The sequence below is a fragment of the Ovis canadensis genome, chromosome 3, assembly GCF_042477335.2.
Source record: "Ovis canadensis isolate MfBH-ARS-UI-01 breed Bighorn chromosome 3, ARS-UI_OviCan_v2, whole genome shotgun sequence".
Taxonomy (NCBI): domain Eukaryota; kingdom Metazoa; phylum Chordata; class Mammalia; order Artiodactyla; family Bovidae; genus Ovis; species Ovis canadensis.
Window position 1 is genome coordinate 80,624,189 of NC_091247.1, and position 18,992 is coordinate 80,643,180.

The 18,992-nt window shown below is 37.7% G+C and overlaps 1 protein-coding gene across 2 annotated transcripts in view; it reads right to left on the minus strand.

The window, feature by feature from the left end:
- Positions 1–9,443: 9,443 nt before the first annotated feature.
- DYNC2LI1 (dynein cytoplasmic 2 light intermediate chain 1) overlaps positions 9,444–18,992 on the minus strand; it is a 37,398-nt gene continuing 27,849 nt past the window's right edge. For both annotated transcript variants that reach the window (XM_069583449.1, XM_069583448.1), the window contains 3 exons: positions 15,489–15,586; positions 14,775–14,867; positions 9,444–9,739 (listed from right to left, as the gene is read on the minus strand). In XM_069583449.1, the coding sequence (XP_069439550.1) occupies positions 9,677–9,739; positions 14,775–14,867; positions 15,489–15,586 (254 nt within the window). In that variant the 3' untranslated portion in view covers positions 9,444–9,676. The remainder of the gene's footprint in view (positions 9,740–14,774; positions 14,868–15,488; positions 15,587–18,992) is intronic.

The window sequence follows — 18,992 nt, forward strand, 5'->3', positions numbered from 1 at the left end:
GTGTGACTATTTGTCTTTGTTCTAGACAGAAAAAATAGGTCAAAGATTATGCTTATATTCGATAAAGGGCTTGGTAAAAAAGAAAATATTTGAATATTATCAGCTGTAAGTAACAGAAAAAGAGTTGTTTCACTGAAGCAAAGCATCACACAGAATTGGGTAAGAATGGTTTCACTATCATTTCAAAGCCCATATTTATGTGTCCAAGTCCAGATAAGTTACCTAGTCACATGGAGAGGATGTTGGATAGACAGTGAGTGAAGACCCCTGATACAGAGCATCTGCTGACTTTATGGAGGGTTAAAAATGAAAAACGGCAGGAATGGGCTGAACTGAAAATAGCACACTAGACAAAAATAGTTCGCTGTTTTTCACTGTCAACTTAGTTTACTTACAAAATTAAATGTTACTAGATAAAGTGTATGCATGAACTGAGAAATGACCATTTTAAGGTTAGAGAGCAGCTGTTATTTAAAGTCCACATAGAAAAGATGCTCAACTGACATGACATTTACACTAAGAAGAGCAGAGTTACATGCTAGGGATTCATGCTCTTGAATTAAAAGAATGCTGATCAGTACATATTTTTAAGGATCAAATGATGTATATAGATTATTAAAAGTGGGTTCTGGACTAACTGATGGATTATCTTTCTGATCTTCAAGTAATTCATGTACAAGTCTGAAATGAAACTGTCTCCATGTTACCATGGTAACTTTGAATGAGACTATCTTACAGAGTACACGAACTTGTTCAGTTATTGTAACCTAACTTGTAAAGAATGATAAATTATAGTATTTGAAATATCTCACATTATAGTGAGAAAGATCATTTTATTAAGGAAACCATGGTAAAATTCCATTTCTTAGAACAGTATTCAAGAATCTGGAGACATTGGTAAATTACCAAAATAGTATTGTCAATTTTTATAAAAGGTCTTTGACACTGATGATTATGGTATAATAGTTACATAATGCCTTACAGATAATATATGTCACACCAGTTATAGACAGTTCTAGAGATGATAATCTATTAAAGCAGTTCAAAGAGAGTCCCACAGGAACCTTTTTTGAAATCACTGATTTCAACTTACTAAAGATATGGGTGCACAATCTAAGTGGAAACATTTTTCTACTATTCATATGCAGATGGAATTTCATTCTAGCGCAGAAACATTTGGAAAACTGACATAGCATGTGACTTCAAGCTATTAAATGTTAGTGATACTATTTCAGAAAAACACAATGACTTTTCAACACGTGACAGTTTCTCAAGTTAAAAATGGACAGTGATGTGTAAGAAAATCAAATAATACAAAATCCTGCTTCCACCAAGTCAGTAATATTTCTGAGATCATAACATTCGGCGTTAAAGGGAGCTCTTTGCAGCACTCAGGAAAGGCGCCTGTCTGTTTCTATGACTGTCTCCTTGGAGACATGGTGACAATTCTGTTTTCCAGAGGACTGGAACCACATGCACCGACTGTCACTAGTTTAGGAACTTACATTTCATTGCTATAACAGGGTAGTTTGCTATCCTCTCTGATACCGCTTGTCAATCTTTGTGTTCTTAAAGTTAGTAAATGCTTATTTAAAGCTGGGTGCATAGCATAATAAAGTTAACATATTTTATAGCGGAAATGGAAGAACATGGGATAACTTACTTTCCTGTTTAATGACAGCAGTTATGCTTACTCCAACTGAACTTGGCTAGCAGATACGTCTCCAGAAGTTAGAAGGCATCTTAAAGGCTATCCCACCTTGGAAATGATCTTGGTTATTACCAACTCATACAGTTTTGGCCTGCTTATTGATAGAATATTTCCTTAAATTTGTCTGTTCTTCAAAAAGTTGTACTCTTAAGTATGTCAGAATCACCAGAGGTACTGATGAAAAATGCAGATTACTAAGCTGCATTCCAGACCCACTGATTGAGGATCTCGGGCTGTGGGGATTCAGGAATGTATTTTCTTTTTTTAAAAAAGATTTGTTTCATTTTTTGGCCGGGGTGGGTCTTCGTTGCTGCACATGGGCCTTCTCCAGTTGTGGTGAGCAGGGGCTGCTCTTCATTGTGGTGTGCAGGCTTCTACTTGCGGAGCAGGGGCTGCAGGGCACGTGGGCTCAGTAGCTGTGGCACACAGGTTTAGCTGCTCTGCAGCGTGTAGGATCTGGAATCTGTGTCCCTTGCATTGTTCAGCGAATTCTTAACAACTGGCCTACCAGGGAGCCCAATTTTTTTTTGACTGAAGTATAGTTGACTTACAATGTTGTTAATTTCTGTTGTAGAGCAAAGTGATTCAGTTGTGTGTGTGTGTATATACATATATATATTAGATATGGTGCATGTATCTTCCTAATCATAGTTTTGTCTGGGTATATGCTCAGGGATGGGACTGCTGAATCATATGGGAATTCTGTTTTTAGTTTTCTAAGGAACCTCCATGCTGTTCTCCACAATGGCTGCACCAACTTACATTCCCACCAACGGTGTAGGAAGGTTCCCTTGTCTCCACACCTTCTCCAGCATTTGTTATTTGTAGACTTTTTAATGATGGTTATTCTGATCAGTGTGAAATGTTACTTCATTGTTTTTATTTGCATTTCTCTAAAAATTAGCAATACTGAACATCTATTATTTGTAATATGGAGCATCTTACAAATAGCTGTGAAAAAGAGAAGTGAAAAGCAAAGGAGAAAAGGACAGATAGACCCATTTGAATGCAGAGTTCAAAACAATAGCAAGGAGAGATAAGAAAGCTTTCCTCAGTAATCAGTGCAAAGAAATAGAGGAAAACAATAGAATGAGAAAGACTAGAGATCTCTTCAAGAAAATTAGATACATCAAGGGAATATTTCATGCAAAGATGGGCTCACTAAAGGACAGAATTGGTATGCACCTAACAGAAGCAGAAGATATTAAGAAGAGGTAGCAAGATTACACAGAAGAACTGTACAGAAAAGATCTTCATGACTCAGATAATCACGATGGTGTGATTGCTCACCTAGAGCCAGACATCCTGGAATGTGAAGTCAAATGGGCCTTAGGAAGCATCACTATGAACAAAGCTAGCGGAGGTGATGGAATTCCAGTTGAGCTATTTCAAATCCTAAAAGATGCTGCTGTGAAAGTGCTGCACTCAATATGCCAGCAAATTTGGAAAACTCAGCAGTGGCCACAGGACTGGAAAAGGTCAGTTTTCATTCCAATCCCAAAGAAAGGCACTGCCAAAGAACACTCAAACTACTGCACAACTGCACTCATCTCACACGCTAGTAAAGTAATGCTCAAAATTCTCCAAGTCAGGCTTCAGCAATATGTGAACTGTGAACTTCCAGATGTTCAAGCTGGTTTCAGAAAAGGCAGAGGAACCAGAGATCAATTGCCAACATCCACTGGATCGTCGAAAAAGCAAGAGAGTTCCAGAAAAACATCTACTTCTGCGTTATTGACTATGCCAAAGCCTTTTACTGTGTGGATCACAACACTGTGGAAAATTCTAAAAGAGATGGGAATACCAAACCACCTGCCTGCCTCCTGAGAAATCTGTGTGCAGGTCAAGAGGCAACAGTTAGAACTGGACATGGAACAACAGATGGGTTCCAAATCAGGAAAGAAGTATGTCAAGGCTGTATATTGTCACTCTATAAGCAGAGTGCATCATGAGAAATGCTGGGCTGGATGAAGCACAAGCTGGAATCAAGCTTGCTAGGAGTAATATCAATAACCTCAGATATGCAGATGACATCACACTTATGGCAGAAAGCGAAGAAGAACTAAACAGCTTCTTGATGAAAGTGAAAGAGAAGAGTGAAAAAGTTGGCTTAAAACTCAACATTCAGAAAACTAAAATGGCATCTGGTCCCATCACTTCATGCAAATAGATGGGGAAACAGTGGAAACAGTGACAGACTTTATTTTTTTGGGCTCCAAAATCACTGCAGATGGTGACTGCAGCCATGAAATTAAAAGATGCTTGCTCCTTGGAAGAAAAGCTATGACCAACCTAGACAGCATATTAAAAAGCAGAGATATTACTTTGCCAACAAAGGTCCATCTAGTCAAGGCTATGGTTTTTCCAGTAGTCATGTATGGATGTGAGAGTTGGACTATAAAGAAAGCTGAGCACCGAAGAATAAGAATTGATGCTTTTGAACTGTGGTGTTGGAGAAAACTCTTGAGAGTCCCTTGGACTGCAAGGAGATCTCCAACCAGTCCATCCTAAAGGAAATCAGTCCTGAATATTCATTGGAAGGGCTGATGTTGAAGCTGAATCTCCAATACTTTGGCCACCTGATGCAAACAACTGACTCATTTGAAAAGACTGGATGCTGGGAAAGACTGAAGGTGGGAGAAGTGGACGACGGATGATGAGATGGTTGGATGGCATCACCGACTCAATGGAACTGAGTTTGAGTAAGCTCTGGGAGTTGGTGATGAACAGTGAAGCGTGGCGTGCTGCAGTCCATGGGGTCGCAGAGTCGGATGCGACCGTGCGACTGAACTGAACTAAGCATCTATTTATGTGCCTATTTGCCATCTGTATTTTTTCTTTGGAGAAATGTCTATATTTTTTGCCCATTTTTTGGATTAGTTTGTTTTTTTGTTGTTCAGTTGTGTGAGTTGTTTATATATTTTGGAAATTAGGCCCTTGTTGGTTACATCTTTTGCAAATTTTTCTCCCATCCTGTAGGCTGTCTTTTCATTTTGTTTGTGGTTTCTTTTATTATTCAAAAGCTTGTAACTTTGATTAGGTCCCATTTGTTTATTTTTATTTCTATTGCTTTGGGAGACTGACCTAGGAAAACATTTGTATGATTTATGCCAGAGAATGTTTTGCCTGTGATCTTTTCCAGGAGTTTTATGGTGTCATGTCTTATGTTTAAGTCTTTAAGCCATTTTGATTTGTGCATGTGTGTGTGTATGGTGAGAGGGTGCATTGTAACTACATTAACTTACATGTGGTTGTCCAACTTTCTCAACACCACTTGCTGAAGACACTTTTTCCCATTGTATGGCTTCTCCTGGAGGAGAGCATAGCACCCACTCTAGTATTCTTGCCAGGAGAATTCCATGGACAGAGGAGCCTGATGGGCTACAGTCCATAGGGTTGCAAAGAGTCAGATAGGACTAAAATGACTTAGCATATACACACGCCTCCTTTGTCAAGATTAATTTGCCACAGGTGTATGGGTTTATTTCTGGGCTATTTTGTGGCAATGATCCATATTTCTGTTTTTGTGGAATCAGCTGTTATGTTTCCTTTTTGATTTCTTAACGTGCTTATTTGGGTTCTCTCTCTTTTTATCTTGGTGAGCCTGGCCAGAGATGTATTCATCTTATTTATCCTTTCAAAGAACTTGCTGTTGGTTTTATTGATTTTTTCCCCCTACTTGTTAAGATCTTTTATTTCCTCTCTGATCTTTATTATTTCCTACCTCTGACTTTAGGTTTTGTTTGTTCTTCCTTTTTGATCCTTTTAAATGGTAGATTAGGTTACTTGAGATTTTTCTTTTTTTCCTTTGGAAGGCCTGTATTACCATGAACTTGTCTCAGAACTGGTTTTGCCGCATCCTATTTACTTTGTATAGCTGTGTTTTCATTGTCATTTGTCTCAAGATATTTTTTAATTGCTTTCATTGACGACCCATTGGTTTTTTAGTAGCATGTTGTTTAATCTCCATGTAATCTTTTTTTCTCATTTCTTTTTCTGTGGCTAATTTCTAGTTCTATGTTTTTGTGGTCAGAAAAGATGCCTGAGATAATTTCTATACCCTTAAGTTTGTTGAGGCTTGTTTTGTGCCCTAGCATGTGGCCAGAATACTGGAGTGGGTAGCCTTTCCCTTCTCCAGGGGATCTTCCCAACCCAGGAATGGAACCCAGGTCTCCTGCATTGCAGGCAGATTCTTTACCAGCTGAGCCACCAGGGAAGCCCAGTATGTGGTCAGTCCTAGAGAATGTTCCATGTGCACTAGAAAAGATTGTATATTCTGTGGTTTTTTTGGGATGTAATATCCTGATAATGTCAATGAAGTCTAACTGTTCTATTGCATCACTTAAGATCTTTATTACTTATTCTGTCTAGAAGATCTGTCCATTGATGTGAGTGAGGTGTTGAAGTGTCCTACTTATTGTATTCATGCCTATTTCTCCCATTATGTCTGTTAGTATTTATGTATTAGGGTACTCCTACATTAGGTGCATCTAGCGTGACAAGTGTAAAACCCTCTTGTTGTACTGATCCTTTTATCATTATCTGGTGTCCTTTTTCTTTATAGCCCTTGTTTTAAAGTCTATTTTGATATGAGTATTGAGACCCCTGTTTTCTTGTCTTTTCCATTTGCATGAAGTCTTTTCCCATCCCTTCACTTTGAATCTATGTGTGTTTGTTGCCCTAAAGTGGGACTCTTATAGGCAGCATATTGTAGGCTCATGTTTTTTATTCAGTTTGCCACCCTGTGCCATTTGATTGAAGCATTTAGTCCATTGGCATTTAAGGTAATTATTGATGCATATGTATTCAAGCTATGTATTTACTGCCATTTAAAACTGTTATTATTGACTATATTTCTTCTTTTCCCTTTTTCCTTTTATTTCTTTTGTATTATACTTATGTGCTCTTCTTTTTTGGTATTTTATGAATCTGTTGTATGTTTCTAATTTGTGGCTACCCCGTTCTTCAAGTATGTTAATCCCTTTCTATATCTACTTGCTTTGGACTGGTAGTCATATAGACTCAAACACATTCTAGGGGAAAACAAAACTATATGTTCTTATTCTCCTTCCCCATATTTTATGATTTTGATGTCCTCTTTTATATCTTCATGTTCATCCTTTTGCTGTTCATTGTGGTTATCATTACTTTCATAGAATTTTAAAATTGTGTTCTGGATTATTTCAGTGATTTACTTTCCAACTGTGATTTTCTCTTTCCTACAGATTCTTACTTCTTTTCTATTTAAAGAAGACCTTTCAATATTTCCTTTAAGATAGGCTTAGTATTGCTGTATTCTTTTAGTTTTTGCTTGTCTGAGAAATTCTTTCTCTCCTTCTATTTTAAATAATAATCTTGCTGAGCAGAGTATTCTAGATTACAGATTTTTCTCTTTCAGTATTTTGAATGTATCTTGCCATGCCCCTCTGGCCTGAAATATTTTTTAAATTTTTAATTGGAGGATAATTACAATATTGTGATGGTTTTTGCCATGCATCATCATGAATCAGCCATATGTGTCTTCCCTCTTGAACCCTCCTCCCACTTTCCTCCCCACCCCATCCCTCTAGGTTGTCACAGAGCATGGGCTTTGGGTTTCCTGCGTCATACATCAAACTCCCACTGGCTATTTTACATATGAAATGTATATGTTTTAATGCTATTCTCTCAAATTATCCCACCCTCTCCTTCCCTCAATGTATCCAGAAGTCTGTTCTTTATGTCTGAGTCTCCTTTGCTGCCCTGCAAGTAGAATAATAGGTACTATCTTGTCTAGATTCCATATACATGTGTTAATATACAGTATTTGCCTTTCTCTAACTTACTTCACTTTGCATAACAGACTCTAGGTTCATCCACCTCACTAGAACTGACTCAAATGTGTTCCTTTTCATAGCAAGGTAATATTCCATTGTGTATATGTACCACAACTTCATTAACCATTCACCTGTCCACAGACATCGAGATTTCTTCCATGTCCTAGGTATTGTAAATAGTGCAGGAATGAACATTGGGGTACTTGTGTCTTTTTCAATTATGGTTTCCTCAGGGTTTATGCCCAGTAGTGGGATTGCTGGGTCATATGGTAGTTTTATTCTAGTTTTTAAAGAAATCTCCATAATGTACTCCACAGTGGTTGTTATCAATCTGCATTCCCACCAACAGTGAAAGAGGGTTCCCTTTTCTCCACATCCTCTCCAGCATTTATTGCTTGTAGACTTTTTGATGATGGCCATTCTGACCAGTGTGAGATGATAGTTCATTGTAGCTTTGATTTTGGCTTGCAATATTTCTATACAGAAATCAGCTAATAGCCTTATAAGGGTTCCCTTGTAACTCTTTTTCTGTTTTTCTCTTGCTGCCTTTAGTATTTTCATTATCTCCTTTTTGAAATTGGTGTCTATTAGACTGCAGAGGCCTGTTTCATTATTTATTCTTTCAGGAGAATTCTCTTGGTCTTTCATCTGGGAGTGGTTCCTCTATGTCTTCATTTTACTTGTATTTCTTTTACTCTGAGTTTAGAAGAAACAATTATCTACTGTTGTCTAGAAGGGCTATTTATATGTTGGCCTGTCCTTGTCTAGCTTGTGTGGATTTCCTATATTTGGTATGAGGGCTGTTTTTAGTGTAGATGCCTGTTGTGTCTTTCCTCAGCATGTGCTGGTTGTTATCACCTTGATAGGGAGTGTGCAGATGCTTCAGCCAGTGCCCAGTCCTGGGGGTCTTGGTGGTGGTGGTGGCTTAGATGTACCCCTGGAGCATGCAATGGGCGTGGAGGCAGTTCATGATCACTGCTAGAGTTTGCAAGGGAGGTGGTGGTGGTTTGTAACCAATCCTGGAACCAGTGCGGGTGGGGTCCTGCCCTCGGTGAGTCTGTGCACAAAGAAAAAGGCGGTGGATCTGGGTGGATCTCGCCCCCAGAGAATGACACTTGGCCTCTAAGATGGCCTGGGCTTCCTCCATGTACACCCTCAGTTGTGGTCACACCATCTCCCAGGCTGTTTCTGCACAGCCAATCTTAGTCCTCTCTCCAGGTCTGATGCCTGAAAGCCTGAGTTCTAATACCCTCCCTGCCCACACCAGCAGACCAGTGTTTCGGGTTGCCACCATGACCATCTATGCAGTTTTTCTTCTCCTCTGGCGGCTGCATTCTCCTTTGAGGCTCTGAGGCTCCCCTTCTGTCTGGGCAGATCTCTCTGGTGAGGGGGCTTCCCAGGGTGCAGGAACCCTTCCTCTTCCACAGCTCCCTCCCAGGGGTGCAGGTCCCATCCCGATTCCTTTCTCATTTTCCTTTTAATCTTTCTCCCTATCCGGTTACCTGGAGGTTTTCTTGCTCTTTCAGCAGTCTGAGGTACTCTGCCAGTGTTCAGTAGATATTCTATAAGAACCCTTCCACATGTAAATGTATTTTTGCATTTGTGGGAAAAGGGGAGCTTCATGTCCTACTACTCCACCATCATAACTGCTCCTCAGGTATGAGCCTTTTAAATAAATACTTCAGATGCTTCTCATGCCTCACCATTAATTAGAGTAAAATGATGATACCTGTGAAAGTGACGCCAATTCCACTTTCTTACCAGACATAGCTGAGAATGCCTTAGAGAAGGAATGTGTCTAATATAAATGCTTAACCTTATACCTACAACTGTTACTAAATGTTCCTAATTTCATATTCCTGAAAACATAAGCAGAAACTTATAGATGCTTTAAGTATACACTACTTAAAAACATGTTAAAGGTAGGTCCTGAAAGATTCTTTTTATTTAAAAAATATTACATGTAATTATACAATTTTATTAAGAGACTTAAAAGTATCTCAGGAGTTGCACCAAGACAAACAATTCCACTTTTCCTTTAATAAATTACACATCTAAACTTTCCTCCCTTATTACTGTAATATTAACTAATAAAATAGTACTTGTATTTGGAAAAGAAGAAATAGGTTACATTACAGTTGAATTAGGTTCAGGAATCAAGCTCAATTTGTTTCCAAGACTTGGAAGAACTTCTTTTGTACTGTTCCAGTTCCTAAAACAAAAACATGTTTTACTGGTAAAAAAAAACCTTAAAATTTAAACTAGGAGCCTTAAAACTGCCTTAGCGTCTTTGGGGTGTAACAGTGTATCCTTTATAAAAGTATTAACACTCTCAAAATTTCTTGACAACTACTTTATAAATGACTATACTCGGGATGTATTTTCTAGAAATGTAGTTTTCAGAGTATCTATGTAGCCGAAGTAGCACTTGGAGATGAATTAAAATTTTAGACAAAATTATATTCTAAATAGTGCATACACATTGTTTTTCAAGTAACAAAATTAGGCATTGTTATATGCATGCTTTGGGCTTCCCTGGTGACTCAGCTGGTACAGAATATGCCTGCAATGCGGGAGACCTGGGTTTGATTCCTGGATTGGGAGGTCCCTTGGAGAAGGGAACAGCTACCCACTGCAGTATTCTGGCTTGAGGAATTCCATATCCCTTGGAGAAGGGAACAGCGACCCACTGCAGTATTCTGGCTTGAGGAATTCCATGGACTGTATAGTCCATGGGGTCACAAAGAGTCAGACATGACTGAGTGACTTTCACATTCATGCATGCTTTAAGAATATAAAAATGATCTTATTTTTAAACATTTGCTGTTCAGCTCTTGTCAAATTGTGCTTGAAGTTAGCAAAGTATCAATATTTAAAATGTACATATCTTTTGACCCAGTGATTATACCTTTATTTTTTTTTTTTGATTTTTTTTTTTTTGATTATACCTTTAGACATTCATCATATAGCACAATAGAGAAGAGCAGGATATTCACTGCACTATTGGCATGCAATTGGAAATGGCTTAGATATCTCACAGTAAGAATTGATTAAATACCTCAGTGCTCACTGACGCCTGAATTTGTAGGCAGCCAACAAAAATAATAGTGCTGTATGTGCCAAATGAGAAAGGCAACTAGGTGGAGAGAGGGCAGGACACTTCCATTTTCTATATTATATACTTTTATGTCTTGATTTTTTTTCACCATGAGTATATGTTACTTTTATAATTCATAAAATAAAGATAAACTTTATGGAGGTGGGAAAACCTACATGAGACAACTAACATGCAAAAGGGACCATCTAAGGAGATTGTCTCTTGGCTTCTTATATGTTATTCAGTGTCCAAGTGCACAAAGTGTATCACTGTTTCAGATAAGCAAAAAGTGGTTACTCTGCAAGATAAGGCAACCCCTGCCCTTTGCCTAATGTAAAACTGAAGTTCACAGTTGCTAGGAAAAGAAAACTGCATTCTCATTTTCAGAATCTCTTTCATACGTATATTCTAAGTTATTAAAATTTAAATGTTGAAAGTTTCAAAACACTATACTGACTTTGAAGAAATTTTTTTCCCATAGTATTAACTCCAAAGTAGTCTTTATAGCTTGGTTTATTTTTAATGACATTAACTCAGTTCACCAGTTATCTTACCTGTAACTTATGGTTTCAAGGATTGTTAGCTCATAAAGAATAAACAGTAATCAGTTATCACAAATATTGCCTTTAATGGGAAGTGCTGAGTTATTATTATTTTTTACCAATGGTAATGGTGAGGGCATTGCTTTGAGAGTCTGTGCTAGCAGTTTCTCCCTTCTGCAAGCTGTAAAGTGACAGAACTGGGCTGGACCCCAGCCATGCCAGAAGGAGGATGGAGAGTAACTGGTGTGATAGAGAACTCACTGTGTTCACTAGCTCTTCAGTACTGCCCTCACGCGACCTCAACATTATGTGATGATGTTTTAAAGGAACAGCAACTAAGAGGGCTCAATCTGCACTACAGTTCTTCATGGCCACTCTAGAGTCACTTTAAAAGAGAAAGCAAAACCAAAAAGGGTTTCCACGCTGCTTCTTAAAAGCTTCTAGTTTTCAAATATAAATATATATAATGCTTAAAACACCATCTTCAATAGAGGACAGTAAAAAACATTTCCCCCCAACATGTAAATCAATCAGTGTGTGTCTGTGTTTAAATTATAGGCCTAGGGATTATAGAGTTTTTTTGAAACAGGATTCAAAATGCATATGTATCGTTGAACCAAGAAGACCTTAAAAACAACTATTTACCCAAACCTTTTCCTTTTTTTTTTTTCTTTGACAATAAAAATATAGAAAAGAGGTAGAAGGGTTCAGCAAGTGCTTTCTATACTTGACTCCCTTAAAATCAGGAGTGCTTTAAAACTGGAAGACTTTTAAAAATAATAAATAGCAAGGAACTATTTTCTGGTGCTTATGTGAAGTCTGACAAAAGAGAGCTAATTAGGAAAGACATTTAGTCTGCAGAAAAGGTGAAAAGGGGTCTTAAGGTTGATCCTCAAACCAGGGGGACTAATTTCAGTCTCTGTGAGGATCTTCATGCATCAGTGGGGACTGGGAGCAAAAGGGATTCTGGACAGTGATCATCAATGCCATGTTCTACTATCAAGAACTTGAAGCATTCTGGAATACTGTGTCTCAGTGCCTCCCCCCTCACTGGCAGGATAATGTAACAGAAGTATGGTTTAAGTAAAGTGTGGTTTAAAGGGACACATCTTTCTTGCCTGATGATTCTACATGACTTGGGCTTTGTGAAAGGCTCAGTATTAGAGGAACTGAACGGCACTCATGAATTAGCCTATCTTAGAAGTGGTGTGCTCTGATTTCATTGCCAAAGCTTAAGGGTACCAAACTCTTTGTTTGATGCCTGATTATTTAAGCCACTAATAATGAGACTTGGGGGTGGGAGGGAGTCACATCTGGTGACTGGGTGTGGAGGATCACATCTGGTCTCAGACAGGCCCAGGGCCAGCCCTCCACTCATATGCAACTGGATTATTTTCAGTGAAATAGGATGTCATCTCTCTTCCTAAGAAGTACAAGAATCAGTAACTATTTGAGTTGAAGGTATGCAGACACATACTACACAGTATAGACGTCAAGTATTTACCAGTTGCTTTTAGGTAGGGACATAATTTTGTGTGATTATGGAAAACCTTAAATGAGACATTTCTTTTAGATGGATATTATTCTTCTTCTAAAAGGCAAATCAGATCTAAAGATTATAATGCTATTTTCACTGAAAAATGTCAGTGTAGCAATAATCATTAAAAGATCAAGAAGGCAGTGTTTTTAGAAAGAGCTGTAGACTAGATTTTCACCTACGGCAGATGAATTCTTTTATAGGCTATGTTAATAAAAGTGGCATTGACTATCTTGCCCATATAAAAAATGAAAATGTATTGTTAAATGTTTAGTAGGAAATAGGGGTTTTTCAAAATTAATCAACAGAGAGTTTTCTCATACATAAGCCAGCTTCTGTGTTTATCAGTAGACAACTGGAAACAATGTAAGGCCCTGAAACGGCTTTGGAAGAACGTGAAAGAATATATAAAGTTTTGGATATTAGAACGTCAAAATTTGGAAGTGAACATCTATAAAATAATTGAGTATCAACTGCTAATCATTAGCATGACTTTTAAAGCAGAGGTGGGTACTACATGTGCAAACTAAAATCAATTCATCTACTAAAATACCATGAATGAAACTGCTTTAGAGGCAAAATTAGAACATTATAACTTTTCAAGTGAGTCTAAAAAAAATTTGTCCAGAGAATGCAGTAATTAGTGAGGTACAAGGGAAGAATGATACAGGTATTGTGGGGCTGCTTTCCAGTTCTCAAAACTCATATGCTTTTAGGTCAGTTAGGGATGATGGATTTGAATGTGAAACCTTAAGATGCTCAGAAATACTCTTGCCCTTTAATAATAAATGTATAAAAGGGATCACTGTATAATATAAACAGATAATCTTATCAACAATGGCAGTTAGTCACTAACTCCTAGATAAATATTAATTCAGAGATGACTTCCAACTAATCTCTATAGCCAAGCTGCAAAACACAGTAAGGGTTACATGGGGTCATTTTAGCGTTCCTGCAACACGCCTCTGACTTTGCTATAGCTACAACACCCTCTAAATTTTCATGACATGGTTTTCCAGAAGTCTTCTGTACTTAAAATGTTCTGCTTAGTTATTCTTGGGCCCCAGAGGGTGAAAGGCGACTGCTGAGAAAAAGACCCTGGTCCCTGCTCACAGTGGGTCGTTGTGTTCAGCTTATCCTAGCAACAGTTACACAGCTCTACAAATCCCACCTGAGAGGTGGTCAGGGCATTTCATTTACTGTGCTTATTTATACAAGGTTATATTCTTCACAATGACTCATTTTATCAAACTAAAAGGAGATCTGGGAAAATCTCAATATTGGATCATGATAAAAATTTACCAACTCTTACATTCTTATATCAGGCTGTGTATCACAAATGATGCTATCTGGGCACATACATGGAAAGCAGTGTCCACTTTTAATCACTTTCCTGAGAGTTCCCGGGTTTTGTCAACTGTGTGCTTTCCGATTAGGCAGTCCTTCATCTTTCTGATATGAGAAAAGTATGTGTGCTGCTGTGCTTAGTCGCTCAGTCATGTCCGTCTCTTTGCAATCCCATGGACTGTACCTGCCAGGTTCCTCTGTCCATGGGGATTCTTCAGGTAAGAATACTGGAATGAGCTGCCATGTCCTCCTCCAGGGGATCTTCCCAACCCAGGGATCGAACCTAGGTCTGCTGCATTGCAGGCAGATTCTTTACTGTCTGAGCCACCAAGAAAGGTATGGATATATCTAAATGTCCTAATAAAAAACAAAACCTTCTAAATAATCCCACAAAAAAAAGAATATTATGGAAGTGTCTTCCCAACAGCGAGGTAAGAATCACTACCCATCTTCAACATAAAGTGTACTGGAAAGTCCAAAAAGCATATGTGAACACTAAGTCATCTCTGGGTGGTAGAATGTTATATGATCTTTAGTTCCTCATCTATGCATATCGGAATTTTTATATATATATATATATATATATATATATATATAGTGAAGACATACTATTTAAATAATTTTGAAAGGAAAAAGTTAAGTAAATAAGTTGAGAAAAACTTATAGAATTCCAAGTATATTTCTGTGATAAAACTCAAGATGAAATAAATGTTTAGGATAATACCTGATCCTTCTGAATTCTCATCTCATCAACTTCACTTTCAGCATACTGAGGGTCTTGTGCAGGGTCCTTGACATCTTTTAGTGTGTTGATACTCTGAAATCACAATTTGTTATGTCATTTCATGCCCATAACCAAAAACCCTCAATGACCATCATCTACCTCACAAGCCAAGTTCCTATTTCTTGGGCAGCCAGTGAAGGCTGATCTTTTGAGCCTTCATCACCACAGAAGGCCAATCCAAATTCCCCAGGTTCTCTCTCCCTCTTGGATACTGTTTTTCCCTTCTCTAACAACCAGAAAGAGCTCTGTTTGGAAGCAGAGTGAGAAAAGTGTCTTACCCATCGTTTCAGCCCCATGGGGTCAGGAGATTTTAAGGCAAGTGTTTAATTGATTTGAGCATGTAAGTAGAAAACAAAGTTACTATAATAGGGCTGTTTGAACATTTCCCAATAACTGATGAATAACAGCAAAGCGAAAAAGCGAAAGTCGCTCAGTCATGTCCGACTCTTTGCAACCCCATAGACTTTTCGGTTCATGGAATTCTCCAGGCTCAAACAGTAGCCCTTCCCTTCTCCAGGGGATCTTCCCAGCCCAGGGATCGAACCCAGGTCTCCTGCATTGCCGGTAGATTCTTTACCAGCTGAGTCACAAGGGGAAGCCCAACTGTTGAATAGTGCTGAAAATTCTTGCTTTAAAAGAATGAGAAATAGATACCTTTGGTGGAAAGAGCTTTTCATACACTTTTTTCCATAGATCCATTGGTGAACGGGCATGAAACTTTCCAATGTCATTATCAGGAAGAGGAGGGGATCCTAGAATTGGAAGTTTTAATTCAAATGACTGCATTGACTAAAACATAAACTATTACTATCAATAAAACAGAGGATACTTAGATCACTCATTTCCTTTTCTTCTATAATCACTGTTAAAATTTACCTCAACCCACTGTAACAAGGCCACTGGGACAGTCTAGTACCAGAGGGAGAGGAAACAGAGTAATGAGTAAACTGGAATTCTCTTTCCATGCACTTAAGTAGATGTTCAGGAAAAATAGAAAGTATGACATTCTCATGTGTTTGTGAATGTTTAAGGAAGCAGATGTTCTTCTGTGCTGTTGAATAGAATGCAAATGGCAACAGCTATACTGGAGGGTAATAGGCACTAGTAAATACTATTAAAATACTAAAAAAATCACATCCTATTAACCAGAAATTCTAGTTTTGAGTGTTTATCTTAGAAATACCTGCATACATGCACTAAGGATTTCACAGAGCCGCACTATTTGTATTAGTGAAAAAATGGCCACGGCTGAAATGTCCATCAATAGAGGTACAGTGAACTAAACGCCTATGCATAGCCATGCTCTGTAATGCTATCCAGCAGTCAAAGTTCCAAACAGACCAAATGTAGCATTAATGTGGAGAAGGCACTAAGGTGTGCTGAGTGAAAAAGGAAAACTTCAGAATGACACAGAATAATACAACTGTATTAAAAGTTTTTTTTCTATACCACATTCACATGTATAGAAAATGGAATATTAAACTTGATCATATATATACTATTTCAAGATTTATAAGGAGAATGTCTTTATGCATTGCCTGTATAATTTAAAAATTAATGTGAAAAATCTGAAAATACGCTGCCACTTCTTGGACATTTTCAATGCATAGTCTGAGATTTCTCATTCTTTCTATGCTAGCATCTACACTGTTCACTGTTTCACTCTATCTTTCAGGGCCCCCTTAGACTTTGGTGGGTAAGATAGTGATCAAATCCACCCCTCTTATCCAGATTTCCCAATTTCTTCCTTGTCCTCACTTGTGTGTGTAGTAAGTGGTGCACAAGTTTATCACCTTTGTAGGTTCATATATCCACTACCACAGTCAAGACACTGAACAGTTTCATTCCCAGAAAGATCCCTCGTGTTGCTCTTTTATAACCAAACCCACCTCCTTCTCGGTCCCTCTCCCTCCCTCCCTCCCCACCTACAGTTCTGTCCCTAACCTCTGACAACCATTAATCTTTCCTATATTTCTAAAATTTCTTCATTCCAGAGTTTTATATAAATAGAATCGTATGTAACATTTTCTGATTGGCTTTTAAAATTCAGTATAATTCTCTGGAGAGGAAACCAAGTTGCTGTATATATCAATAGTTTGTCCCTTTTTATTGCTGAGTAGTAAGTATTCCATGGTATGGATATATCAATAGTTTGTCCCTTTTTATTGCTGAGTAGTAAGTATTCCATGGTATGGATATACCACAGTTTATCCATTTACCTGTCGAATGATGTCTGGGTTGTTTCCACTTTGGGGCTATTACAAATAAAGATATCATGAACATTTATGTACAGATTTTTATTCATTTCTCCAAAATAAATGTCAAATAGTGCAATTTCTAGGTCATATGGTAGCTGCACGATTAGTTTTATAAGAAACCATCAAACTGTTTTCAAGAGTGGTTGACCAGCTGCTATGGAGGTTCCTTAAAAAACTAAAAATAGAGCTATCATATGACCTGCAATCCCGCTCCTGGGCATTTATCTGGAGAAAAACATGATCTGAAAGGATACATGCACCCCAGCACTGTTTACAAAAGCCAAGACATGGAAGCAACCTAACGTCCATCAAAGAGGGATGGATAAAGATGTGGTGTATATATATATATATATATATACACAATGGTATATTACTCAGCCATTAAAAAGAATGAAGCAATGCCATTTGCAGCAACATGGATGGACCCAGAGAATATCGTCATACTAACTAAAGTCAGAGAAGGAGAAATATTGTATGATATCCCTTATATGTGGAAGCTAAAAATAAATAATGCAAATGAACTTACAAAACAGAAAGAGACTCACAGACTTGAATGAACTTATGATTGCTGGGGGAAGGGGACAGTTAGGGAGTCTGGCAAGGTCATGTACACACTGCTATATTTAAAATGGATAACCAACAAGGACCTATTGTCTAGTACATGGAACTCTACTCAGTGTCATGTGGCAGCCTGGATGGGAGTGGGGTTTGGGGGAGAATGGATACATGTATATGTATGGCTGAGTCCCTATGCTGTTTACCTGAAACTATCACAACATTGTTAATCAGCTATGCTCCAATACAAAATGTATGTTAATGTAGGTTAAGTCACTTCAGTCATGTCCAACTCGTTGTGACCCCATGGACTGTAGCCCACTGTCCATGTGATTTTCCAAGAAAGAATACTGGAGTGGGTTGTCATGCCTTCCTCCAAAATACAAAATAAAAAATTCAAAAGGAAAAAAAAAAAGAGTGTCTATTTTACATTCCTACCAGCAATGTATGAGTGATCCAATTTCTCCACATCCTCTCACCAGCATTTGGTGTTACCACTATATTTTAACTATTTTGATAAGTGTGTGGTAATACCTCAATGTAGTTTCTATTTGCATTTCCTTCATGTAAAAAATGTATTAAATATCTTTTTGTGTGCTTATTTGCCATTATTGTATATCCGTAATGAAATATCTGGCCATATCTTTTACATATTTTTGAATTGGATTTTTTTTACTGTTATATATTCAAGATACTAGTCCTTTGTAAAGCATGTAGTTTGAAATTTCTCCCAGATTGTAGCATATCTTTTTATTCTTTTCACATGGGCTTTTAAGAGTAAAAGTTTTTAACTTTGATGAGGTCCAAGCTCCATGATTTTTCAAATTCAGTATTTTTATACCCTTTTCTGACCTCCAACTACTTACAGGGGCAAAAGATTTCCATCAGCATTTCTATCATTACACACAGTGATTCTCACTGCTAATGAAATTAAGTTGGCAATTATAATAATTATAATTATAAAAATCAGTCTTTATAATCGCTCATTAACACCTCTGTTCTTTTCATTCCAATTCAATCTATAATCTCATGACAAAAATCTCTACATTTGAAGTCACCTTCAGCATTTAAGAGTAATGGGGGGGTGGGAAAAAAGAAAACCACTGTCCATTAGTGTTAAAACCAAACTATGCCAACCCCAGAGTACAGAGTTGCTAGGCCCCAAAATCTCTACAATGAAATTACTTCTGTGAGAAGACAGGGAGCTCGACCATATAAACCTTGAAATTTCTTTTGCTTCGTGAGTCTAGGGATAAGTATAGGAAACATCCCATTAGATAGAGTATTTACATAACAAAAAATTAAGGCATACCTAGTTAATGCAACTGTGTTCTTTCGAGTTATT